General features: G+C 53.6%; 2 protein-coding genes across 2 annotated transcripts; one reads left to right on the top strand and one right to left on the bottom strand.

Moving 5' to 3' along the window:
• Positions 1 to 517: 517 nt before the first annotated feature.
• On the top strand, positions 518 to 11,072 carry FKRP (fukutin related protein). The gene is made up of 2 exons (XM_077747366.1): positions 518 to 1,573; positions 6,975 to 11,072. Exon 2 carries the CDS (start codon positions 7,014 to 7,016, stop codon positions 7,839 to 7,841), a length of 828 nt encoding a protein of 275 aa, XP_077603492.1. The 5' UTR covers positions 518 to 1,573; positions 6,975 to 7,013; the 3' UTR covers positions 7,842 to 11,072.
• A 3,143-nt stretch (positions 11,073 to 14,215) lies between these two features.
• Positions 14,216 to 25,565, bottom strand: SLC1A5 (solute carrier family 1 member 5). The gene is made up of 8 exons (XM_077747375.1): positions 24,419 to 25,565; positions 21,492 to 21,534; positions 21,004 to 21,051; positions 19,957 to 20,123; positions 18,006 to 18,239; positions 17,082 to 17,276; positions 16,803 to 16,937; positions 14,216 to 15,465 (listed from the first exon to the last, which is right to left on the bottom strand). Exons 1-8 carry the CDS (start codon positions 24,985 to 24,987, stop codon positions 15,231 to 15,233), a joined length of 1,626 nt encoding a protein of 541 aa, XP_077603501.1. The 5' UTR covers positions 24,988 to 25,565; the 3' UTR covers positions 14,216 to 15,230.
• Positions 25,566 to 26,990: the final 1,425 nt, after the last annotated feature.

The following is a 26,990-nucleotide window of genomic DNA, read 5'->3' as shown; positions in this document are numbered from 1 at the left end:
AATCCCGCCGCCTCCTCCCAAAACTGGAGTTTCCACTCCGCCGCTCTTCCATCCAAACTCCTAGGGCAAGTCCGGGCCCTGTCCGTGCTTCTATCTCCGGGGACCCCTCCCTGATAGCCACACATGCCAGGGCTCCCCCAAAGCTCCCTCCTTCAAGGGGAGGGCACACACCTTCCTCCTGGACCCCTCGAGGAGGCCCTCCTCTCATCCCCTGAGTCCTCATACAGCCGTCTTTCGTTTCGCCTCCACCGTCCAAACAATCCGAAACACACCCGGTCCCAGGCTCCCTGACTTCCTCTCCCTACCGAGGCCGGTTCCTCGCCCGTTGCACTCTGGCCCTCGGCGGCTCCCACGTCCCCCCGACGCCCCCCTCTCCCACCCAAATCCCATCGGGCTCCACCTCCCACCCTCACCTGGTCAGCCANACCCGGGTCGACCCCGAGAGCGCGCGCCCGCGCGCGCGGGGGGGCGGGACGGAAGCGCGCGCCTCGAGGAAGACCGAGGAGACCCAGGCCCAGCCCCAGGGGCGCCCCTGGGAAAAGCGGGACTTTGGGAGGGGCCGTTTTCTGCCCCTCTCCTCCAGCTTCGCCCCAAAGAAAGATTCTAACCCCCTCCAGACCCAAATGCCACTCTCTTTGACAAACACTGTCAGAGAGAAAGGGCGACCACCAAGGGTGATTTCAGCAGTGGCCCCATCCTCCCTGATTCCTGGCCCGGGTCGGTAGTCATGGTAACCCTTCCGCAGCCTGGAACCCTCCCCCTTTGTGGTTACGAAGTCCCAAACCTGTCCTGTCCCTGGACGAGGGGAAGGTTGCTAAGGTAACCTAAGTCCCCCGGTGGTCTTTCTGCCCCTAGCCTCACTTGGTTACTATGGCAACTTCACCTAGCACTCAGGTAGCAAGGACCCCAGTCCCAAGGACACTGACTGCGAGAGAACACCTCTTTCCCAACCCCTCCCCCTAGCCGCCCAGCTGGCATCACCATGGTAACCGGCTCCCCCCTCTCGCATCGTGGGAGGTCTGTGGCCCAAACCAACCAGGTGTTTTTATTTAGAGAAGATGCTCTGCTGAGGAATAGTTGCTATGGTTACAGGGCCTGGACCAGGAAGTGGAAACAGGCAAGGTCAAACCCTGGTTCCTATGGTAACAAGGAGGGGAAAGCCCCCCTCCCTTCCAGTGACCCTAGGAACCAGGCCCACCAAGGTAGGGGATGTTTTAGGTTTGTGTCTCATGATGGAGTATTTCTAGGGAAGGGCTTGTCACGGTAACAGCTCTGGTCACTTCTAGCCCCACCTCTCTGGACACTTTTCATACGGAAGGGATAGTTATAAGTTGCTATGATAACTGACATCCTTCCTACCTGTTCCCGAGACACCCCAGGTGGTGCCCGAGCTTATGGAACTTCAAGCGAAAGGATTCTCTGACCTTCCCATTGCCACTTTTGTAGGTAAGATGAAGCCGTCCGCTCTTGTGCGAAATTGGCTGATTTGGGGTTTTCTGGTTCTCATTCCCTCAGCCGTGCAGCTGAGCTGGGCAGGAACCGCCCGCCGGGAGCTCCCACAGCAGCCTCAGAGGTAAGGAGTCCCATAGTGTCACCAGCACTCAGGTGGAGATTGCCCTTCTCCCCAAAGCCTTTCCCATGTATCACTCATTTTCTTACCTATCACATTCCCATTCTGCAGATGTAGCAGCTGAGGCCCAGGCCAGATCAGAGTCCAGGGCAGGTGAACCAAGGCCCGAAGGGACTCTGGATCCACTTACATTGTTTTATGGAGAATGGACAGGGACAAGGTTCCCACTTAACTGTCCTCTCCTTCCCTGACCACCTTTTCTCTGTCACACCCCCTGCTGGTTTCCTGACCTCTCTGTACATCGTGAGTGTGGTTTTTGTCCGCTTACCTCTGGAGGGCTTGCCCAGTGACTGCCTTGGTCATTCCGTGTCCCCAGAACACAGGGTCTGGCCGAGAGGGTACCCAGTGACTATCTGTATGTTGAGTTAATGGGTTGAATTAAGGGATATGCCATATTCAGCTTTGAAGGCACCCGTCGAACATTCCTTGAAGGTTGACAGAGAGCTGGGCTGTCTTGAGGAATCCAAGAGAGATAGCGAGGTCATCGGTTGAATGACCAATGGTTGAAAACGTGACTGGGGACAAAATGCACCAGGTTCATGAGTCACATTGGGGTCCACGATTTCCCAGCTGTGTTACCTTGAGTGTGTGACTTCACTTCTCTGTGCTGCCATTCTTTAAACGTGATCAGAACAAGAAGATCAAACAAGTTTGTATGCGTAAAGTGCTCAGAAACGGGTCTGGCATATCACAAGTGGTTAGAATTGTTGATATTACTATCCTGTTGGGATTCAGGGAAAGATAGAACATTCGCACCTTCAAAATCATCATTTCATCCACTTTGCCTCCATGAAGGAGGTTTGAGCCTTTGTAGCTGGGGAAGCCGAGACCAACCTTGTCAGGGGGCTGGACGATTCCTTTCTCTTTCTTCTCTGGTGCCTTCGCCTGCTGGTCTGACTGTCATGCCCACTGGTCTCTGAGGACCTGATTTAAAAAAAAAATTTTTTTTTACACTTACTTATATTTGAGAGACAGAGAGAGACAGAGCACAAATAGGGGAGGGGCGGAGAGAGAATGAGACACAGAATCTGAAGCAGGCTCTGGGCTCTAAACTGTCAGCACAGAGCCCGATGTGGGGCTTGAACTCTCAAACCACGAGATCATGACCTGAGCCAAAGTCGGACGCTTAACTGACTGAGCCACCCAGGCGCCCCTCTGAGGACCCGATTTCTGTCCTCTGTCCTGCTGGGGACCTCGGGGTACAGAGTCAGCCAGACAGAGCATCCCAAGAGCCAAGGCCTGGGAGGTAGACACCTGAGTTCTCCATGGTTTCTATCTCTGAGCCACACGTTCCCCATCTGAACAGCTGGACTCAGTCATCGGTGCCACCGAAATTTATTAAGCACTTCCTACCTATCAGGCACTGAGCTGTGCCCTGAGTCTACAGCAGGGAACAATTAAATAAGTGAAATTTACATGATAATGACAAGGGGAGAAGACGCAGGGATAGGACACGTGGAAAGTGGGTGAGAGGTACGTTTTGAAAAAGAATAGCCAAAGAGAGAGCTCACTGGACAGGTGACATTTGAGCAGAGGTGAAGGCCATGTGGATACCTGGGGATGAGCTCCAGGCAGAGGGAGCCGCTGATCTTTGGCCCTGATGTCCGGATGTATTTGAACACTGGTGTTTGGCGGCCATTGTGGCTGGAGCTGAGAGTGGGAGAGGGTAGGGGATCACGTGGAGCCCAGTGGGCCCCGGTAAAGACTTGGCTTTTCCTTTGAGTGAGCTGTGAGCCACAGAAGGGTCTGAGCAGATGCAGGACAGGATCGAATGTGAGTTTTAACAGGATCCCTCTGGGCACTGGCTGTGGAACGGACTGTTGGGGATGCGGGCAGAGCAGGAAGGTGGTCTCTTTAGAATCTTCCAAAAGTTCCACGGTCTCTCCTGTGCTTCTGTGTCCATAAGCTCTAAGATTCTAAGATTTTTTTTTTTAATTTTTTAATCTTTTATTTATTTCTGAGAGAGAGACAGTGTGAGCAGGGGAGGGTCAGAGAGAGGGAGACACAGAATCTGAAGGAGGCTCCAGGCTCCGAGCTGTCAGCACAGAATCCGACGCGGGGCTCGAACCCACGAATCGTGAGATCATGACCTGAGCCGAAGTCGGGAGCTTAACTGACTGAGCCACCCAGGCGTTCCTAAGATTCTAAGATTTTTAAGACTCCGCAGATTTTATGGTTCCAAAGGCTCCTCCTCCCAGTAATGTGAGGTCAGGGGTGCTGTCTGTCTCTGTGGGCTGTGTGTCCACTGCTGTGTCCCCAGTGCCACAAACAGGGCCTGCCACGTTGTAAGAGTTCCATAAACAGAGGGAAGGAGAGGGAAGGACTGAAGGAAAGAAGAATCACTCTAAGATCCAGAAGCAATTCCAAGGTTCTAAAAATTAAGTTGTTAGGGTGCCTGGGTGGCTCAGTCAGTTAAGTGTCGGACTTCGGCTCAGGTCACGATTTCACAGTTCGTGAGTTCGAGCCCCGCATCAGGCTCTTTGCCGTCAGCACAGAGCCCGCTTCTGATCCTCTGTCCCCCTCTCTCTATCAAAAAATGAACATTAAAAAAAAATCTAATAAATGAAGTTGCTCTTAAAGCGCAACTTGGGTTGTTAAGTGCCAGGCGAGTTGGGTCAGAGAAGGGCAAACAGGCCTGGGATGGGTGAGGAGAGGTAGGAGGCTATTCCTGGTAGGAGAGAGGCAGGGAAGAAGAGGCAGAAGACGCAGGGCACGTAGCCATCATGCAGAGTTTGGCTTCGGGAACCTGAGGCCTCATAGACTCAGAGAACCGTGACCCTGGCCGTCATTTCTTCACCAAGTGCACTTTCCTTTTGTGTGTGTGTGTTAGTGTGTGTTAGCATGTGTTCATTTTTCAGAGACAGAGAGAAAGCACGAGCGGGGAGGGGCAGAGAGAGAGGGAGACACAGAATCTGAATCAGGCTACAGGCTCCGAGCTGTCAGCACAGAGCTCGAACCCATGAACTGTGAGATGGTGACTTGAACCAAAGTCGGATGCTTAACCGACGGAGCCACCCAGGCGCCCCGCCAAGTGCACTTTCAGTGCCCGGCCGTGTGCTGGGAACACAGAGCTGATGGAGGAAGCCCGGGCTTTACTCTCCTGGGCCTCAAAGTCTAGTTGGGCAGACAGTCCCATCCCCAGATGATACCCGACCAGAATGGGCAGCCCATGAAGGACTTCTACCCAGGCTGGGGTTTCAGGGAGGGCTTCCTGGGGTAGGAGGCATCAGAGCTGAGGCCTAAAGCGTAAGGTAGTGTTCTCCAGGAGAAAAGAGGCATGGGGAGGAGGGGTGTTTGGGATCAGAAGGAACAGAATGCACAAAGACTTAGAAATAAGATCTGTTTGAAGAAAGGTCCTAGGCATAGAGTCTGACCCATGGCAGGGGTGGGCCAGCAAGGGACAGGTCACCCACGGGCTTGTGGGATGTTGTAAGAAACCTAAACTTTCTCCTCAGGTTACCAGGGAGAGGATTTGGTCAGGAGACCAGGGAGGGGCCCCTGGGTGGCTCAGGTTAAGCTCAGGTCATGATCTCGTATTTATGGGTTCAAGCCCCACACGGGGCTCTCTGCTGTCGGTACAGAGGCCGCTTCAAATCCTCTGTCGCTGTCTCTGCCCCCTTCCCCCGCCTCACACATGCTCGCTCTCTCATTCTCTCTCAAAAATAAATAAAAACATTTAAAAAAAAGAAAGAGAGAGAAACAGGGGAGGCCCAGTGGGGATCTGTGTGGACCAGGGCTGAAGGAGGAGCTTTGGTCAGAAGGATCTAGGAGGTGGGAAGATTAGCTGAGTCTCTGATGCCACCCCTTTCTGGGAAGACTAGAAACGTATGGAAATCCTTCTGGGAAAACATTTGGAGTATCTGCTCAGAGCTCACTTACACTTCCTGTGCTGGAGGCGAGCCAGAGCGCCAAGTGGTGCGGGGCGCGGGGAGACAACGCCACCTGGAGGTCGCGTAGGACTGCGGCCGATGAATGAAGAGTGGGTGTGCCCTACCTCCCCAGCCCTCTTTTGATGCAGCCCCCCCCGCCTTTAAAAAATTCTGGGGGGACCTGGGTGGCTCAGGTCGTGATATCATGGTTCACTGAGTTTAAGCCCCGTATCAGCTCTGTGCTGACATCAAGAGCCTGCTTGGGATTCTCTCTCTCTTTCTCTCTATTCTTCCCCTGCTCATGCTCTCTACATAAACAAACATTTTAAAAAAAATTTTTAGTTGCAATAAAATACACAAAGCAAAATTTATCATCTTAACAATTCTTAGGCGCATAGTTCAGTAGTTATGTATATTCTCCATTATTGTGCAGTCTCCAGAACTTTCTCAATCTTGCAAAACTGGAAATCTATACCCGTTAAACAACTCCATTTCCCCTTACCCCCCAGCCCCTGGCAACCACCTTTCTACTTTCTGTTGCTAGTAGGTTTTTTTTTTAAGTTTATTTATTTATTTTGAGAGCAAATGAGCACAGAGGAGGGGCAGAGAGAGAGAGAGAGAGCAGGGGAGGGGCAGAGAGAGAGGGAGACAATCTGAAGCAGGCTCCAGGCTCTGAGCTGTCAGCACAGAGCCGGACGCGGGGCTCAAACTCATGAACCGTGAGATCATGACCTGAGCTGAAGTGGGCACTTAACTGACTGAGCCACCCAGGAGCCTCTAGCTTTTCTTGCAAAATCAAAACGATCAGGCTGACCGTCAGGAGAGGACCAGATGGCACTGGATTTGAGGAAGTGAGAAGGGGAGAGTGGGGGAGGGGCTTGGTGGCCAGTGCTGCTGCTGCAGCCTCCCCCTGGAGCCAGGGTGGGGTGTGAGAGGGACAGGAGAGAGAGATCAGGAGGGGCTTCCTGGAGGAGCAAACGGTGGGGCAGAAGGTGCAGCCTGGGCTTGGGGATGGAGTTGGGCGTTTATAATTGAGCCCCAAACAGAATGAGAAGTTGACAAAGAAAAGGATAAGGAACAGGTGGGATTGAACAAGGAAGCCGGGAAGGTGAATCACTTGATAAAAACTTGCTGAGCACCAGGTCCTGTGTCGGGTGGAAGGAGGGACCCAGTAGTGATGGAGACAAGCTCAGGGCCTGCCCCCGTGGGTCTCACAGCTGGTGGGAGGGTGCAGACCTGTCCCCACGCAGTAATGACTTAGAGTGGTGGGCTAGGGTGGGAGAACCCAAGGAGCCGAAGGAGCCCAGAAGGGGGGACGGGGAAGTCACAGAGGGCTTCCTGGAGGAGGACAAGTCAGAGCTGAAACCGCATACAGAAAGGCCCAGGAGAGAAGGACAATGCTGAGGATTAAGGGGGTCTGGGAGGAGGTTTCTGACAACCAGCACCAGCCTCCCCTTTCACTCTCCCCTCCCCAGGATGCGCCGGAGGCCCAGCTAGGGCCTGACTTTGGCCCCATGCGGCTCACCCGCTGCCAGGCTGCCCTGGCAGCCGCCATCACGCTCAACCTCCTGGTCCTCTTCTATGTCTCGTGGCTACAGCACCAGCCCAGGAACTCCCGGGCCCGCGGTCCCCGCCGTGGAGCCGCCGCCGGCCCCCGCGTCACCGTCCTGGTGCGCGAGTTCGAGGCCTTTGACAACGCCGTGCCAGAGCTGGTGGACTCCTTCCTGCAGCAGGACGCAGCCCAGCCGGTGGTGGTGGCCGCCGACACGCTCCCCTATCCCCCCCTGGCCCTGCCCCGGGTTCCCAACGTCCGCCTGGCGCTACTCCAGCCCGCCCTGGACCGGCCCGCCGCGGCCTCGCGCCCCGAGACCTACGTGGCCACCGAATTCGTGGCGCTGGTGCCCGACGGNCACGGGGACATCATCCCGTGGGACTACGACGTGGACCTGGGCATCTACCTGGAGGACGTGGGCAACTGCGAGCAGCTGCGGGGGGCCGAGGCGGGCTCGGTGGTGGACGAGCGCGGCTTCGTGTGGGAGAAGGCCGTCGAGGGCGACTTCTTCCGCGTGCAGTACAGCGAGAGCAACCATCTGCACGTGGACCTGTGGCCTTTCTACCCCCGCAACGGGGTCATGACCAAGGACACGTGGCTGGACCACCGGCAGGACGTCGAGTTCCCCGAACACTTCCTGCAGCCCCTCGTGCCCTTGCCCTTTGCCGGCTTCGTGGCGCAGGCGCCGAACAACTACCGGCGCTTCCTGGAGCTCAAGTTCGGCCCCGGGGTCCTCGAGAACCCCGAGTACCCCAACCCGGCACTCCTGAGCTTGGCCGGAAGCGGCTGAAGCCCCAGCGCGCGCTCCTGGGGTCGGGAGAGCTGGCCTCCGGGTTGGCGCCGCCGGCGTTGGGCGAGCGGGCTGGGGGTGCCGAGCTGCCCTGCAGGGCCCAGCGCGCGCCTGGACGTCGAAGACCTGGACGTCGAAGACCCACGCTGCCCGAGATTTCCCAGCGCGTGGGCTTTATTTAGAGCGCGGACAGTTTTTGTAAAGAGGAAAACGTGTGGACACTGGGCTGGACTGCCGCGACTAAAACCCCAGCTCTACCACTTGCGACTTAGGTGGGCCCGGGCGACTGTCCCAACGTCTCTGTGCCTCGGTTTCTTCCAGGGAGCAGTGAGCGCCCTCGGGTCTAGCTCACAGTCTGTGGGACGCTTGGTTGCTGGGCTTGCTTCCGCCACTAGAGGGCGCCGTTGTCCTGCTGTGGGGCCAAGGCGCCGGGAAGCCTGGCATCTCCGTTGTTCTGTAACTTTCCTGACTCTTCTTGGCTTTGGTCTCTCCAATCCCCTGTATCTCGCAGGACGGGATAGCTGTCTCCCTTCGAGAGCCCCGTGAGGGGCGTGCTGCTCTTGACCTCATCTTACAGAGGAGGAAGCAGGCTCAGAGCCCTGAGCTGCAGCTATGGTTAAGGACCGGGTCCTGGATGCCCGCCCCACTCCGTGTTAACTTATTTTAGCTTACCTGTTAGCCCACTTGCAAGGCGGGATAAACAGTAATCACGGCCCAAATTACGCCGCACATACTGTGTGCCAGGCATCCTTCTCAGTATTTGACTGTGTCTCACCTCAACTCTCTGAGGTGAGAGCTGCTATTCTTTCCACTTTACAGATGAGCAAACTGAGGCTAGAATGGTAACAACGTCATTTGCTCAAGGTCACACAGCTTGGGAAGGGACAGAGCAGGGACTTGACCCCAGGCAGTCAGTCTGGAGCCCACACTGAAGTTGGTAACTGAAGTTATTCTCTCCTAATGCTGCGGGAGGGGAGATCCGGGGAGGCGGAACCGCCTTGCCTGAGACTCTGCTTTGCACCTTAGAAATGGGTGTGATGAAAGTTCACCCCACAGGGGTGCTGGGAGGCACTTGAGTGGTAAAGGGGTCACGAATCAAGGCTGGGGTTGGCTTCTGGCTTGGCCACTTATTTTCTTTGCCATCTTAAGCAAGTCACTGCCTCCCCGAACGTATAGATTGGGGAGGCGGGTGTGTGTGTGTGTGTGTGTGTGTGTGTGTGTCCTCGCAGAAACTTGAAGCCCTTGAACGAGGAGACTTCACAGACCAGCAGGAGAGAAGACAAATGCAAATTTGGCCCAATACCCTGAGGCTCAGACATCCTAAGCCTGACTTCTTAGAACATTTCCTGTGTTTAGCCACTGGACCCGCAAATGGCTCCCAGACTGTTGGGTTTCCATGGGACATTTGGGAAACATAAAGGGATGATTTGGGGTGATCGTGTGGTGCTCTTAGCTCTTGGGAGCCCCGGCCCAGGGATGGAGATGTCTCATGATTGTGCAGGGCGTCTCCACCTAACAAAACATTGTCCCTTGTCATATACGGTTTTGAAATGTCCCACGGGGCATTCATGAAGGATGTGTGATATTCAAAATCTTTGCCAACAGGTACAGTAATATATAAATGAATATATGAGTCAATATATGCATCCAAGTATTTAAATAGTTTTTTTTATCCTCTAAAAAATGGAAACGATCTCTCCATATACATATTTCTTTAAATTGTTTGCAAAGAACAGAAGCTAAAGCTCAAATCGTTCTTAAATCATTGCAGTGATTTTGTTTTATTTAGAAATTGTCGGTGTGAATTCTTGATTGACACACGCACACATATATTATTTATTTATTATATAAAAATATATAAAATAACCCTGCCTTCGCTGTGATTTGATAAGGGAACCACATCAAGGGCTTCTAGCAACTTCCCACTAAACCGAGTATCATTAGGTGACATGGGGTCTCAATACATCATTTCTCTTAGCATTACCCATGGTGTTCTGGTATGTTCCCCTCTCCTCACTGTTCCTGAACTAACAGCTACAACTTTTGTAGCCTTTATACTACCGCCTGACGGCTCTGTGCATTTGATGCCTTTATCATTGATTAATTAATAGTCTGACAGGGGTGCCTGGGTGGCTCAGTCGGTTAAGCGTCCGACTTCAGCTCAAGTCATGATCTCACGGTTCTTGGGTTCGAGCCCCGCATCAGGCTCTGTGCTGACAGCTAGCTCAGAGCCTGGAGCCTGTTTCAGATTCTGTATCTCCCTCTCTCTCTAACCCTCCCCTGCTCATGCTGTCTTCCTCCCTCTCTCAGAAATAAATAAAACATAAAAAAATTTTTTTAAGTAATAATATGACAGCCTACTGCAACAATGAACTTGAATTAATGAGTTTATATGAGAATGTGTATTGCTGGATTGTGTTTTCTCAGTTAGTCTTGTAGCTAGAACAGAGGCGTTCCGATATTGTAAAAACCAGCACATCCATCCTAATGCATAACCAAATTTTAGCCTCACTTAGAAAAACGTGGTTAAGAATTATCGGAGCCCAGAGGCGCCTGGTTGGCTCTGTCAGAAGAGCATGCGGACTCTTGATCTCTGGGTCATGAGTTCAAGCCCCACGTTGGATGTAGAGATTACTTAAATAAATAAGAAGAAAATACAGTTTAAAAATTAAAAGGGGCGCCTGGGTGGCTCAGTCGGTTAAGCTTTCAACTTAGGTTCCGGTCGTGATCTCGCGGTTTGTGAGTTCGAGCCCCGCGTCGAGCTCTGTGCTGACAGCCCAGAGCCTGGAGCCTGCTTTGGATTCTGTGTCTCCGTCTCTCTCTGCCCCTCCCCCACTCACATTCTGTCTTTCTCTCTCTCTCAAAAATGAACATTAAAAATTTTTCTTACTTAAAAAAATATGTATATGAGCCCAGAACCTAATTCTCTATTCATGCAAACACAAAGTCCTTTTTGTAAGGTTTTAATAGGTCCTAAATGAGGAAAGCTTGTATCGTGTTTTGTTTAAAACTCGACCAAGGATTGTCAAGAATTTCTTAAAATCATATTCTATCTACATGGCTCTTAATAATCAGACACCCATATCGTGTTTCCAGCTGATGGGAACTGCCTACATTATCCACATAGACACCTAGCTACCTCCTTGGGTTCTCAGTTCTGCTTCAATTTTCATATTGAAATTCCTATTATGAATTGTCCTTTTATTTCTCTTTTTTTTGTTATAGTTAGGACAATATAGAGATGGGGGGGTTTGTGTGTGTTTTTAAGTTTATTTTGAGAGAGCAAGCACAAGCAGGGGCGAGGCAGAGAGGGAGAGAGAGAATCCCAAGCAGACTCTGTGCTGACCAACGTGGGGCCCGAACCCACGAACTGAGATCAGGACTTGAGCCAAAATCAAGAGTCAGATACTTAATTGGCTGAGCCACCCAGGCGGCCCTAAGAGATTGTTTTTAAAATCACTTGCAGGGAGCGCCTGGCTGGCGTCGTCAAAACAGCATGTGACTCTTGATCTCAGGATCGTGAGAGATCGTGAGATGGAGCCCCACTTTGGGTATAGAGATAACTAAAATAAGTAGAACCTTAAATAAACAAAATCATGTGCAGATGAGTTATATTATCTATTTCATTTCATTCCATTTCGGCGGAGCCAAGAGGATATTCCCAGAGCTGACATTCAACCCATCACATGCGCCAGTGTGGCCATCAGGGTGGCTAAAATATGGAAATACCAAAGTATAGATTCGCTCAGTTGCTAAATGGCCACTGCCTTGAGCCCCCTATTCTCAGCCTCCCGGATCTCCCCCCACATCCAGCAACCAAGGGGTTAAGCCCAGGCATCGATGGAGGGAAGGGGGCCATGTCTTAAATGCTGTTGAATGGTCTGCTCCCTTTTCCGAGCAGCAAATATTTGTGTATCCTTCCTGGGCATTACAAAATGTTTGCTATAGAAAGTGGAGGGCAGGCAAAGAGCCACGTACAAATGCACCTTTATATGCATTAGCCCCAAACTGGAAACCGTCCAGTGTCCATTACAGGCAAATGGATCAACAAACTGGTGAACGGCAGAGAGCGGAATACTCTTTGGTGATTAAATACAAAAAGGAACAGACTGATAATGGGCAAAAACATGCCTAAAGCTCAAAGGCATGATGTGAAGTAAGAGAAGCAGGACACGGGGCACGAAAGGCGACATACTATATAGTTCCACTAATGCGAAATTCTAGAAGAGCCAAACGAATCCTTAGTGATCCCGAAGCAGGGGGGCGGAGAGAGGAATATGTTGCAAAGGCACAGCAAGAAATCGGGGCGGCGGGTGAATATCGTGTATCTTGATTTCGGTGGGTTTCGCTAGCTTAAGCATCTGGTCAAAACTCATCCAATTACCTTCTTTAGCAGGTGCAGTTTATCGGATGCAAGTTACATACACCTTAATAAGGTTGACCCCTCCCCTCCCAAAAAGTCCAACAAGGGGTGTCTGGGTGGCTCAGTCGGTTAAGCATCTGCCTTCGGCTCAGGTCATGATCTTACGGTTTGTGGGTTCGAGCCCCGTGTCGGGTTCTGTGCTCAGAGCCTGGAGCCTGTTTCAGATTCTGTGTCTCCCTCTCTCTCTGACCCTCCCCTGCTCACGCTGTCTCTCTCTCTCTCTCTCTCCTAGAAATAAATAAAAATATTTTTTTAAAAAAGAAATAAAACATTAAAAAAAAAAAAGTCCGACGGGCCTAGAAACTGTCGTTAGGAGAGACAAAGCTGTCATTACCCTGTGTCTGTCAGCCCCCCGCCCCCATCCTGTTACAATGAGCCTAGGATGCAGGCCCAAGCCCAGTGCAGGGCTAGCCTGCTCACTTCCCCCCAAGCCAGGCTCCTTCGAAGGGGCAAGAGGGGTGTCCCCCAAAGCAGGGGTGGATGGGGGAATGGAGGAAGGGAGCCGGAGGTGGGAGCCAGGCCCCAGAGGGCGGCGTTACAGGTGCTTTGCCTTCTGCCCTTAGGTAAACTTCACCGGTGGCCTTTGGGTGAGGCATAACAGAGCCATTGTCACCAGAGGGTGAGGCTCCGGAGTGCTTGCGCAAGGTCATGCAGCTGGCAGGCAGGATCCCGTCTGAGCTGGCGTAACAGCCTCTAAGCCAGGCAGCTCGGTAGCTGGAGCCCAGTTTATTCATTCTGCAAACGTTTACTGAGTACCTACTATGCGCCGAGGCCCATGCTGTGCTGAGCATACAGTTGTGAATGGGAGAAAGGTGGGGTGCTCATCCTAGTGGGGACCAGGTCTGGGGGTCCCTGTCCACACTGAGGCCTGAAATGGTTCCAGACCTTTTAGATGACCCAGATCAGCATCTTAGGCAAAGTAGTAACGTGTGCCCAGCAAATCTTAAAAATGGAATAGAAATGGGGCGCCTGGGTGGCTCAGCCGGTTAATTGTCCGACTTCAGCTCAGGTCATGATCTCACGGTTCATGGGTTCGAGCCCCGCATCAGGCTCTGTGCTGACAGCCAGCTCAAAGCCTGGAACATGTTTCAGATTCTGTATCTCTCTCTCCCAGAAATAAAACATTAAAAATTTTTTAAAAAATGGAATGGGGCACTTGGGTGGCTCCATTGGTTAAGCACCCAACTTCCACTCAAGTCATGATTTCAGAGTTTGGGAGTTTGAGCCCCACATCAGGCTTGCTGCTGTCAGCATAGAGCATGCTTTGGATCCTCTGTCACCCCCCCAAATACACATATTTTTTAATGGAATAGAAAAAAAAAGGGGGGATACTGTTCTACTGAATTTGGCCGAGTTATGTTATCCCTTGTATGTACACATGTTGTGTATACAGTATATGTAATATTACATAAGCATGTGTGTACCCTTCATAATCTAAATCTAATCCATTCCCAAAAAGCATTAAATAGAAAAATTAAGGACTCAGCTCCTTCCAGCAACCCCAGCCATTTTCCCCAAATACCATTAAAACTCTTAAACACTGTTCTCACTGCCCACTAAGGATTTGGGCATCATAGAAAGCACTGAAAATGACAATTAATTACTCAACCCTTAATGAACCCACTAGTGGTTACGTTCGTGTATGATACACGAGTTTTGCACAGAATCAGAAATGAACTACATTCTCCTTACGCACTGCAGTGATCATGCGATGTAACTAAATAAACAAAGCAACAGAAAGATGCGAAAGATACCCAAGATAGCATCTATATAATTGGGCTTCGGGTTGGTGGTGCCTCCCAGGCACTTGGCAGAAGTTGACGTAGGGCCCTGAGGGGGGTGATAGTTATCAGTAATGTGTAACACATTTTAGCAATGTGTAAGACAGGACCTGGGATCTTTATGACAGGTGAGCCACGGCTGGGTATCATCCACATCCTGGACTCGAACAGGACTTAAAAACAGCGGCACAGCACATTTTTTATTCAAATAGCAAATTCTGGGTTAAATAAAAAAGGGGTGGGGAGAGCAAGTCATTATTACTGCCACTATTGGATAGAGTTCAAGTATCAAGGAAGTCCCTGTAAGTGGCTACTGCAGAGTCAGTCTCTTCCCAGTTGTACGGAATTTTCCACGGCCAAGATGTCACACATGGGGCAAAATCACGCACATCTACGGTGTGCAGATGAGCGTGCCCAAATGTATGTGTCTGTGTAAGCATCACCCGTGTGGAGATACGGAACATTCGCAAGATTGCTTAACTGACTGAGCCACCCAGGCGCCCTCTAGTGGTGTTTTTTTTGACGAACAGATAATCTTATTTCGGTGAAGTCTGTTTTATCCTGTGTGGTTTTTTAGTGTGTGCCTCATGCTTTTGGTCTTAAAAACACCTGATGAGATAGAGTTTTGTTGCTACAAAAAACGTCCTTTGGAGTGACGGCAGTATTTGTCCTCAGGCTCCCCAACCCCGGCAAGGTCCCGAGGAGTGTTTGTTACTGTGGAGGGAAGAGGGTGGGATGTACCATGGAGTCACAAAACACACACACGCGCGCGCAAACACACACACACACACACACACACACACACACAGCTACAGCCACCAAAATAGCCATCAACCCATTGGAACGTCCTTTTTCTCAATGAGGGCAGAAATCCACATGGTGACCTGTGCCCTGAGAGGTGGGGGGGCCAGAATGACACGGTTTCTCCATCTTGTTTCCTAACTTTGGTCAGAAACAGGAATTGAAGACTGGGGAGGATTTGGGGAGATAGATACACACACACACACACACACACACACACACACACACCTATACCCCAACATCGAAACTTCCCAGATCTGATGTTGGGGAGACAGGCTGGGACCCCTGGAACCCTCAAGTGTGCAGGCAGGGCCTCCATAGCCCCGATTCACGATCCCGATGTCCCGAGTGTCCCCAACAGGGCAGGGAAAGTCCCCGCGGGGTTTACATAACCGACTCCTTCTCGCAGGGGTCCGCGTCCCCAGCAGATCCCAGGCGGTGTTTGAGGAGGGGGTTCCCCTCCTCAGTGGGGGCGGGCAGTGGAGCCAAGGGCACCTCGCTCTTCACTTGGATCAACTCCGGCACCGAACTCCGCAGCTCTGTACGATCCACGTAACTTTGGAGGAGTCCCGCCCCAAAGGCATCACCTTCCACATTGAGGACCGTGCAGGACCGGTCCCTGAAGGGGCAGAAGCGAGAGGAAAGTGAGTAGGAGGGGAGGGGGTAGGGCCCAATCCTCCCGCCTCTCCTCCTGAATCTTTTTTTTCTTTTTGGAGAGAGAAAGAGAGAGAGAGAATCCCAAGCAGGCTCTGCACTATCAGCGTGGAGCCTGAAACGGGGCTCGAACCCATGAACCAGGAGACTATGACGAGCTGAAATCACGAGTCAGATGCTCAACCAACTGAGCCACCCAGGTGCCCCCCTCTCCCTCCATATCTTGAAGTCCATATCATGTCCTTCATGCAGCCCTGTTCTACTTCTAAATTTTTTTTTAATGTTTTATTTATTTTTTAGAGAGAGAGAGACAGAGTATGAGCAGAGGAGGGGCAGAAGGAGACACAGAATCCGAAGCAGGCTCCAGGCTCTGAGCTGTCAGCACAGACCCTGATTCGGGGCTCAGACCCACAGACTGTGAGATCATGACCTGAGCCGAAGTCAGATACTTAACCAACTGAGCCACCCAGGCGCCCCTCCCCCTCCGTTCTACTTCTAGATCCACCTTATCCCTCTATCCTCCCAAATAACCCTTTCTCCCAGAGCCTCCAAGGTCTTTTCACCCAAGATCCAAGAAGCCCCCTACTTCCCTTCTTTCCCATGGAATCTAAGTGCCCCATCATACGATCTGTGCCTTAGAACCCCAAAGCACCCCTCCTCCACCCTCTCTGGACCCCAAATGATACTTCTTCCAATAAAACACAAGATTTGCTCCTCATGCAACCTCAAAAAGTCATCCCTCCCTTTTCTTGGGGCCTCAGAAGACCTATCCACCTCTCTTCTTCTTCCCCCCCAATACTATATTCTCCCTCAGGCTTTTCTCATAATCCTAAAGATCTCTTTTGGCCTCCTCTTCATACTTTATGCGGGTGTATGCCATTTTAGAAAATTAGGCTATAATTCACATAGAGTAAAATTCACCCTTTGAAGGTATACAATCCAGGGGGTTTTTTGTATATTCAGAGTTGTACGACCAAGACCTCTAATTCCAGAATGTTTCCATCACCCTAAAAAGACCCTCCTATACCCATTAAACAGCTATCCCCATTCCCTCCTCCCTCTAGCCCCTGGCAACAGCTAGCTAAGCTACAGTCTACAGATTGGCCTGTTCCCACGTGGGGCTCAGCACTGACAACGTGGAGCTGCTAGGAATTCTTCCTCCCCCTCTCTCTCAAGATCCATCTCCTTTCCTCTAGAACTCCTTCCTTCCTCTCCTTTCCTCCTCAGCTCTCAATGACCCTCTTGTTCACCTCCTTTCCCAGGGTACCGGTTAGGCCCCTGAAGCCCCAGACCCACACTTACACTAGCCAGTCCACAGCCAAGATCAAGGAGATGTCGTTAACTGGCAGGTTGACTGCCTCCAGGATGATGGCCAGAGTGAGGACACCTCCAGCCGGAATGCCCGCGGCACCCACGCTGGACGCGGTGGCGGTGACCCTGAGGGGACGAGACGGGAGGTCAGGGAGAGACGTCGGTAGTGGGAGGAGCTGCCACGGGAGCCCTGCCCCCCTCCGGCCTCTGTCCATTCTCGGGGCCGGGACAGGTGGGCCCGGGGTCCTAGCTGCGGCCCCCCATACTCACAGGATGGTGATGATCTTCACAAAGTCCAGGGATTGCTGGTTGAGCTGCGCAATGAACACTGCGGCCACGCACTGGAAGAGCGCCGCACCGTCCATGTTGACGGTGGCACCGATGGGCAGGATGAAGCGGCTGATGTGCCTGGCGACACCATTCCTCTCCTCCACGCACTTCATCATCAGCGGCAGCGTGGCGGAGCTGAGGGGCAGGTCAGTTAGCACGCGAGACCCGCCCCCTGCCGAAGCCCCGCCCGGACAACGCGCCCCAGTGGCCAATCAGCACAAGCCCAGGCTCCGCCCACCAGCCTAGAGCCCTCCCCCGCAAGCCCCACCCCTCTCCACCCTCAGCCCCCTGCAGTTCTCTTCCAGAGCCTCTCAGAGGCATAGGGGATCCTGCAGAATGTCAGGATTCCAAACTGTAGGAGTCCTCGACCCCCTGGGAGGGCATAGACTGCTCTCCTTTAAAATACACACAAAAATTCAAACCTAAGTTCTATAATGTCTAGGAGCTCACTGCCCCACACTCCTCTGCCACTCCCCCCAATAATAGACTTTGGGTAAGAACCGCTATTTTCTTGGGGATGCTGCCGTGGGGAGGGCCAGGTTCGAGGGTGGAAAGAGCTCCCAGAAGTTGGATCCAGGGTGCAGCACTAGAGCATTGCCTCCCAGGGCCGGGCCTTGTGGGGGAGGAGAGGTTTTCAGGAAGGGAAGAAGAAATCTCTAAACAGTGAGTGGTTTTCCAATTGCAGGGGGGAGGGTGCGGGGTGGGGGGGCGTTCCAGGACCTTCTGAGAAATTTACAAAAGCATGGCCCCGGTACCCAGATCCAATGTCCCCAGATACGAAATTTCAAGGGTCTCCAGATAGCTGATGTCCACTTACGGCCCCTTAGCTTAAAAGTCCCGCACTGGTTGGCCCCAAGGCCATACCTCGAAGAGGTCCCGAAGGCAGTGGCCAGCGGTGTCATGATGCCCCACAGGAAGCGGTAGGGGTTTTTGCGGGTGAAGAAGAAGTAGATGAGGGGCAGCACCAGGAGCCCGTGGATGGCGTGGCCCAGCAGGCAGCACAGGATGTATTTGCCGAGGCTGGTGAAGAGCAACCGCACGTCCTCCATCTCCACGATCTTGCCAGCCACCAGGAACAAGATGCCAACAGGGGCATACCTAAGCACCCAGGAGACAGATGGCAGCCTCTGACTGCGTGCCCACCCAGGGCCCGACCACAGCCTCCCTTGTGGGGGGGAGACACCCAAATCAACGTGTGATCAAGCACCTTCCCTGACATCCTCCAAGCTCGATCCCCTCGCAAAAAGGGCAGAGGAGACGGGCGCCTATGAGGGGCGCAGTCTGTGAAGCGTCCGACTTAGGTCAGGTCAGAATCTCGCGGTTTTTGAGTTCGAGCCCCGCACTGGGGTCGGTGCTGACAGCTCAGAGCCTGGAGCCTGCTTTGGATTCTGTGTCTCCCTTGCTCTCTGCCCCTCCCCTGCTCACATTTTTTCTCTCTCTCAAAAATAAACATTAAAATTTTTTTTTAGATAATAAAAGAGAACAGAGCGGAGGGAGATAAAAGAAGCCTGGGGGCCTCTATTGCCACTTTGAATACAATCACCAACCAGATTCGGACTTACACCTGCCCCACCATGTGTAAGTCATTTACATTTTCTGGGTTCATTTGTTATAGCGGCTAGGATGATTTTTTTTAATTTTTAATGTTTATTTTTGAGAGAGAGAGAGCGTGAGCAAGGGAGGGGCAGAGAGAGAGGGAGACACAAAATCCGAAGCAGGCTCTAGGCTCTGAGCTGTCAACACAGAGCCCGACGCGGGGCTCGAACTCACAAACTGTAAGATCCTGACCTGAGACGAAGTCAGACGCTTAACTGACTGAGCCCCCCCAAGCGCCCCGCAGCCAGGATGATTTAAACTGATACAATCTCTCGCCACATCCATGAAATAGAAAAAGTCCATGGTTCATGTCTTAATACCAAGCGAGCCCTTGACCATGATTGAGTCTTTAACCACAATCCCACGAGGGAGCCCTTCGTTTAGTCTTTTGAAGCTACAGTTGAATTAAAATCGAATGGGTCTGTAAAACAGGGACATTAATGTGACCAGCCTCACAGGAATGTTGGATGTAAGGAGGTCCTCAGGCTTGAAAGCTTCCGGTGCACAGTAAGTGATCTATGAACTTCTGCTGGAATTATTATCACTCTCTTCTGGAGCAAAGACCCCAGGGGTGCCCATGCCTCCCAGCCAGGAAGCCTCCCAAGCCTGCCTCCCTGTTCGATCGCTGCAGCTTCTTGTCTCTCAAACCCCTTCCTCTTTTTGGTAACAGAAAAAAGGCACCACTTCCCAGCCACCTGTAAAGCGAGGTTTGGCCAAATGCCCAAGCTCTGGCCAGGGGATGCACCCGGAAGTTATCCAAGCGATGTACTTGATAAAGATTAGTCAACAGTGTTGACTGTAGGCACGCTATAGGTGAGGCAGCGTCCCAAGGGCTTAACTCACTTGTGCCTGCAACTCTCAATCCCATTTTCCAGATGGGGAAACTGAGGCACACACAGCGAGGTAAATACCTTGTTAGAGGGCACACGGGTGGGAAGTGGCGTGAGCCTGCTCTTACCACCCTGACTCTCTGGCAAGGAGCCTTTACGAGGTTGTGCACGGCAGCCTCTTAAATGTCGCCTGCACCAGAATCGGGGGGGGAGGGGGGGCTCTCATGGAATACAGCGCTGTCCTCATGTTATAAAGAGGAAACTGAGGCACAGAGAGGGCAGATTACTTGCCCAAAGTCACCCAGCCAGGGGATGGTCAAGACTGGATGTGGTTCCAAGCAGCAGAGGCGCTCCCTCCCACAGCCCCGGCCCCGTGTCCCCCCACCTACCACATGATCCAGGACACTAGCACCATGGTGGCGTCATTGAAGGAGTTGAAGAATCGGATGAGCAGCTCTCCCTCGGGTCCCAGCTTGCGCAGGGCCACGCCAAAGACAATGGCGAAGACCACCAAGCCCAGGATATTCATACTCTCCACCTCATTCCCGACAGGCACCTTTGGGCGAGCAACAGATTGGAATGGGAGGCGGAAACTCAGTCAACCTGCACAGTCACTAAGGGCCTGTCCTGGGCACTGCTGGGGCACAACACAGACAAGACGGCTGCTTGGGTCCCTTCCTCCCAAGGCTCAGAGAGAGTCCCAGTCCAGGGGAAACAGACCTGCCATCAGGGACCACCCAGAATGGTTGACACAGGGAAACGCAAGGTAGTGTGGGAACTGAAGGGGATGCCCGCTTGGTCGGTGGGGAGGGGATCCGGGAGGGCTTCGTGGAGAAAGGGGCCGGAGATCCGGAGAACAGGAGGATGAACAGGTCAAGAGTGGTCGTAGAAGGTTCCAGAGGGAGCAAACAGATGGCAACAGTCTGGGAAGGACAGCAGCTCGGGCATTCAAAGGGCAGAAGGAAACCCACTGGGGCTGGCATAGACCAGGCAGAGCCAAAACACGAGGCTGGCTGGGCGGCCGGGCAGAAGCCCGATGCTGCAGGGTCTTACGGAGAGTGGCAAGGAGCCCGGGCTTTCTTCCGAGGACACTAGGGAGCCTACAAAGGCTTTGGGCAGGGGAGACGCAGGATCAGGTTTGCGCTTTGGAAAGAGCACGCTGGCTGCCAGGCAGAGGGTAGGTAGGAGAGGGGGCCTCTGGGGGCAGATCTGANAGGGCAGGATGGGATGGGGAAAAAAGGAAGCCTGGACCAGGGAGGGAGACGAGGAGGCCAAACGGAGATACCAGGAAAAACAGAAACTAGGGAGAGGCTGCAGAGAGTGTAAAACAAATACCACCAGATGGGGCAAACAAAGGCTGGGGTGGGAACGAAATGGAAAAACCACAACAAGGGGCGGAGGGCTGCGCACCCGCCCCCCCCTTCCCCTGCTCTCACCTTCACCTTGGTTCCGTTGATCCACTGGGTTTCATAGACGGTACTGTACTGCAGGTGGGGTTGGGAAGAGTCAGGATTAATGGCCACAGAGGCTCCCCTCACCCTGTCCTGCCCTAAGCACCCCCTGAACATGATCTCGTTTCATCCTGCCAGCGGCAGCTCCACTGAGGCAAGATTTTCGTACGTGCCCATTTTCCAGAGGTGGAAACCGAGGCTCTGAGAGGAAAAGGCAGTTAGTTGCCCGGGGTCACACTGCTGGAATCAGAACCCAGAAGGGGCCCAGAACCCACATTTATTCTCCTTTCTCAACGAGGGGCATGGACGGGTTTAGGGGTTACCCAAGGACCCCGCAACAGCATTCATAAATATGATGCGAGCATGCGCACTTGGCCAGGCACCACTGGAGAGCAGGCACCAAGGGGCTCCAACTGGCCCGTCGCCCTTCTTGCCCACCCCCCACCCGCCGGGACACACCCCCAAGGACTCACTGAGCGGAAGGCTGCGGACACCAGGTTGGAGGGGAAGATATTTCTGCAGAGACAGACAGGGAGGAAGGCATGTTATTAAATACCACGGTGGGGGAACGGGGGGCGTCTGAGGAGTTGGGGATGGGGAGAAACTCGGAGGCCCTGTTCGCACCTAAATGTGCCCTCCCCCCCGCCCCCATGCCCCAGCCAGGTCTGGTCAGGCAGAGTTGGGAGCTGCGCACTTTGCCAGGGTGTGGGGAGTCTGAGCTGGCCTCCTAGGGCCCCCGTGGGGCAGCCTGGCAGCCACGATCATGGACTGGAAGCTAGGAATGCTGGCTTCCCAAGGCAGGCGGGGGCAGGGTCACCTGGGGCCTCAGCTCCACCCCAGGCTGCAAACTTAATACCCTGGGCGTGTTGCATCAGCTACTTCCTCCTGGAGGGCTGAGAACCGCTCCGGCCCTGGGCCCGGCTGAGAAAGGCAGAGGACACGTGTGCTCTGGAGAAGAGGTAGTGAGAGAGGGCGACAAGGGACAGCTGTGTGTGCCGCGAATGTGTATCTGCGCAAGCAGCGTGCATTAAACCCCACTGAGCATGTCAGGGGGTCAGTGGGACCCCCTCTTGAGTCTAGAAGTGGGAAGAAAGTAAGGGCTAATGTGTCCACAGTCCCTGTAATGCTCGACATAAACCCACTCATTTAATCCTCGCTGCAGCCCTCGGGGTACCGCACGGTCAGCCCCGTTTTTAGAAAAGGGAACCATGGGGCGCCTGGGTGGCTCAACTGGTGGAGCGTCGGACTCGATTTCCGCTCAGGTCTTGATCTCATGGTTTGTGAGATCGAGCCGGCGACGGGCTCCACGCTAGGTTTGAGATGCTCTTTCTCTCTCTCTCAAGCTCTCCCTCCGTCCCTCTCCCCCACTCTTGCGTTCTCTCTAAAACTAAAATGAAGTAGGAGCGCCTGGATGGCTCAGTCAGTTGAGCGGCCGGCTTTGGCTCAGGGCAGTCCGTGAGTTCGAACCCTGCATTGTCGGGCTCTGTGCTGACCGCTCGGAGCCTGGAGCCTGCTTCCAATTCTGTGTCTCCCTCTCTGTCTGCCCCTCCCCTGCTCACACTCTCTCTCCCAAAAATATATAAACGTTAAAAAAAAAAAAAGTTGGGGCGCCTGGGTGGCTTAGTCGGTTGAGCGTCCGACTTTCGCTTAGGTCATGATCTCGCGGTTCGTGGGTTCGAGCCCCGCGTCGGGCTCTGTGCTGACTGCCAGCTCAGAGCCTGGAGCCTATTTCAGAGTCTGTGTCTCCCTCTCTCTCTGACCCTCCCCTGCTCACACTCTCTCTCTCCTGGAAATAAATAAAAAATATTAAAAAAAAAGTTATAAAAATAAAAATTTAAAAAAAAAGTATTTAAAAATAAAAGTAAAGGGAACCGAGGCACAGAAAGGTAAAGAAATCTGGCTGGCTAGAAAGTGGCAGAGCTGGGATTTGAACTCAGCCAGCTGGCTACGAGGTCCCACTACCCCTCACCAAGCGTGTGGGTGAGCAGCTGTTGCGTAGTGGGTCCCTAAACAGTTTCTCAAGTGTTGGTGTCCACGTGGGGGTGCCGGCGAGTGCCCAGATTCGTGGCACAGAGTCGGTGTCCACGTGCTCTCGAGCATGCCTGTCCAGGCGACGCTCCGTGTACCGGCGTGGCCAGTGGCACCCGTGAGTGGCCGTGGACAGGGATGTCAGTACACTGTGTGTGGGGGGGGTGGGGGGCACATGTGTGGCAGTTGGTGTGAGGCCACGCGTCACTGAGAGAGGTCCCGGCTGTGACTGGGTGTCTGAGGGCCTGTGTCCAGCTCTGTGTCACAGCTTTAAAGCTGTGTGGCTCTAAGATGTTCCGGAAAAGTCTTGAGGGGCTGGCCAAGGATTTCGGCACGCAGGGGAAGCCTGAGCGCACAAACAGCCTTCGNGCTAATCTCCCCCAGCCAGGAGCCGGCCATCCACTGCCGCTTCTGGGGACACCAAGCCTGCCCCAGAATCTCTCCTGTCAGCCTGCCGACACCCCCATGAGGCTGGGAGAACCCAGTTCCGTGACTCATCACTTCCTTCCCCCCACTTCCTGGAAGTCCCCAACCAACCTGGAGAGATTGAATCAGCAGGTCTGAAAGGCAAGGCCATGTGGACCCAGGGGTCTGCCCCTTCTCAAATGGGGGAANAAGAGATCAGAAGCAAAAGAGTCTGCTCTCTTTCCAAAAGTCTCACTGGCTCCCTTCTGGGCAGCCTACGGGGGGGTTGCCCAGACAGACGTGAGAAATGGAATGAAAAGTCTTCAGAGGTGGCTGGATTTAGCAAGAAGATATAAAAAGGAAGCTGCCAGGGCCCAGCCCTGGGCGGGGAAGGGAGGCTGAGAAAAAAAAACCTGGCTGTGTCCTGGTGACATGGGTGACACGTAACGTGGGGAGCCCTGGGACTGGGAAGAGGGCCTTGCAGAGGTCACTCAGATCTCCTACGCACTCCTCAGGGGGTCGCAAACTCTCTGACTCTGGACTCAAGTCCTGAGGCCCTTAGCGCCCCAAAATGCCCTTCCAAGTTCGCCCCCCCAGATCCTCTCCCCTCACAGGAACACCCTTATATCCCTTCCCTCCCCACAACTTCTCAAGGATTACTGTTTCTTCCCTCTACCAGATTTCCTAGTCTATCACCATCTTGGAGGGTCCCCACTGATGTCCCCAGGCCCCCACACTCGAAGCCTCCTTCCCCAGGGGTCTGTCCCCACTCGCTGACCTCTGGTCCTCCAAGGGTCACCATCACCATCCCGCCCTGTTTCGCTCAGGCCCTGGGGGCGTCCCGGCTCCGGAGGGCTCACAGCCCTCTGGCGTCCACGTGGTCACTCCGGCCATCTCTGACACGGGTCCCCCCCCCAACGTGGCTTCCCCTCTCCCCCACGACTCCCCCGGGCGGCTGGGGTCTGACCTTACGAGATCCAGGAAGGAATCGAGGACTTCCTTGCTGGGGGCCTCTTCCACGGCGTCCGCGGCGACGAGAGAGGCGTTGGCGGCAGCGAAGGTGGCGCCCGGCTGCAGCGCCAGCGCCAAGCCCACGCCGAGTGCCGACGCCAGCAGCGTGGTGACCAGGAAAAAGAGCAGCGCCCAGGCGCCCAGGCGGCCGAGCGCGCTCGAGTCCAGGCTGGCGGCGCCGCCGATCAGGCTGCACACCACCAGCGGCAAGATGATCATCTTCAGCAGGCGCAGCAGCAGCTCTCCAGGGAAGGCGAAGGCCGCCAGGCGCGCGGGGCCCAGCGCGCGCGCGCCACCGGCCCCCGAGACCCCCAGACCCAGCGCCACGCCTGCCAGCACGGCCGCCACCGTCAGCAGCACCAGCAGATTGGCGCGAAGACAGCGGCGCGCCCGCTCCTGGGAACCGCAGCAGCGGCCGCGCGCGGAGTCTGGGTCCTCTTTCGCGAGCAACACCGGGGCACCGTTCGCGGCGGGCGCGGCCGCCTCGAACCCCTTGGGGTCTCCGCGAGGGGGATCGGCCACCATGTTGGAACGCGCCCGGAGTTCCTTAGCGCCTGGAAGCTTGGGGCTCCTTCCTGGAACGCCGACGTTCCTTAGAGCGGAGAGTTCTGCAACCCAGCCTGGAGGCTGGAACTCTGGAGGGTTCCTTGGAGTTGCGAGTTCACAGCGCCTGGGTTCCTTGGCTCTTGAAACCTGGAGTGTCAGATCCCGAAGCTGGGAGCTCTCTGGGTTGGGTCCTGCGCCCGAAAGCCGGGAGCACCTGGGGTGCTCGGCCCTACGGATGGGAATACAGGAGTTTATCGGGCTGGGACAGGGAGGTCCTTGGCTCTGGAAGGCTGAAGGTGTCCAAGTGGCAGAGGTCCTCAAGAGGCCACGTCCCGGTAGCGCAGATCCGGGAGGCAGGGATCCGGGGTGCCGGGGTCCTGGAAACGGAGGCTGGGAAGCTGGACTCTGGAGGGGGGGGCGGGAAACAAGAGTTCCAGGAAGAGGGGAGCTAGGCTTTTGCCTCTGGGAGAGGAAATCCAAGGCCCTGAGTGCGGAAGGCTGCGGTCCGGGACCCCGGGAAGTAGCGGCTACCGACTCGGACGGAATCCCGCGGGCGCGCCGCGTGGCTCTGAGCCCACAGGGCGGAAGCTGAGAGAGTTAAGGGCAGGGGCGAGGCTTGAGAAGGCGGGGAGCGAAGCGCGGGCGTCGATTGGCTGCGGAGTGTTCGGNAACCCCGCCAAAGGAATCTGGATGCAGATGGGGGCCTTTAACCTACAGCAGTTCTCTGGCTGGAAGGTCTCTAGAAAGTGCACGTGGTCCGCAGGTGGCGCAACCCAGCCGGCAGTGAGCGGCTCCGCCCTGAGTCCGGGCTTTTGTCGCCTCTCGGAATTCAAATTCCCCGTAGGTAAAATGTAGATTAGGAAAGCTCGTCCCACACCTGATTGGTGTTAAGATTTAAATTAGATGGAGTTATTTATTCAATAATGTTAACAATTAAATAAAATGTTCCAGGGGCGGCTGGAACACTAATGTGCTAATGACTTCACAAATGCTTTCACCAAATATTTCCCCCCACATTTTATTATGACAGATGTCAAACATACACAAAATTGTAAAGTATCCATATACCCACCAACTAGAGTCTACAATTATTTCCTCAAACTTCTATGTCGTGTGTATTATCCGTATTACATACATAGATGTTATTATCTCATCTATATTATTTCTATCCATTTACTTATCTCCCTATCCACTCATCCTTTCACTTTTTAAACCTCATTTTATTTTATAATTATTTTTTGTTTATTTTTGAGAGAGAGAGTGTAAGTGGGGGAAGGGCAGAGACAGAATCCAAAGCAGGCTCCAGGCTCTGAGCTGTCAGCACAGAGCCACACGCAGGGCTCGAACCCACGAACCGCGATTTTATCCTTTTAAGGTAAAATGTACAATGAAATGCACCAGATTGTAAGCACCATTTGCCGACTTTTGACAAATACATGGGCCTGATTTCACTAGAATCTTCAAAACTGCTTGGTGAGATGGGTCCCACTATTACACCCATTCTCCAGATGCACAAAACTGGGGCTTAGGCCCAGAGGAAGGCCACACCTGGGGAGGCTGGGAGTTGCATGCCTGCCTCTCAAGTTCCTAAACCTACCTATTGGGCTGCCTCCTTAAATTCCTTCTTGGTCATTTGAGTCATCTCCAGTGAATCAGTCAGGATTCCTAGCTTCTTCGGGCGGGCGCTATTGAAACCTTAATTCCCTCCCCAGCTGGCCTGCTCTCTGGTGACATTTCAGACCTTCACATTTGCTCCTAGACCGTACTTAGTGATGACTTCAGAAGCTGCCTCCTGTGGCAGCTGTGGGGCCCCCGGCAAGTCACAAGTCACATCCTCGGAAGCCTCCGTCTCTACAGCAGTACAATGGGAAGTAGAGTAGATCATACCTCCTTGGGTGCTGAGAGGATCCAATGACATCATATGTTTAAAGCATTTAGACAGGGTACGGGTTGGCCCTTTAATGTTTTTTTTTTAAATTTTT

This window comes from Crocuta crocuta, unplaced genomic scaffold (genome assembly GCF_008692635.1).
Source record: "Crocuta crocuta isolate KB4526 unplaced genomic scaffold, BGI_CrCroc_1.0 scaffold334, whole genome shotgun sequence".
Taxonomy (NCBI): domain Eukaryota; kingdom Metazoa; phylum Chordata; class Mammalia; order Carnivora; family Hyaenidae; genus Crocuta; species Crocuta crocuta.
Note: the sequence above shows the minus strand (reverse complement) of the source record. Positions and strands in the feature narration are given on the sequence as shown.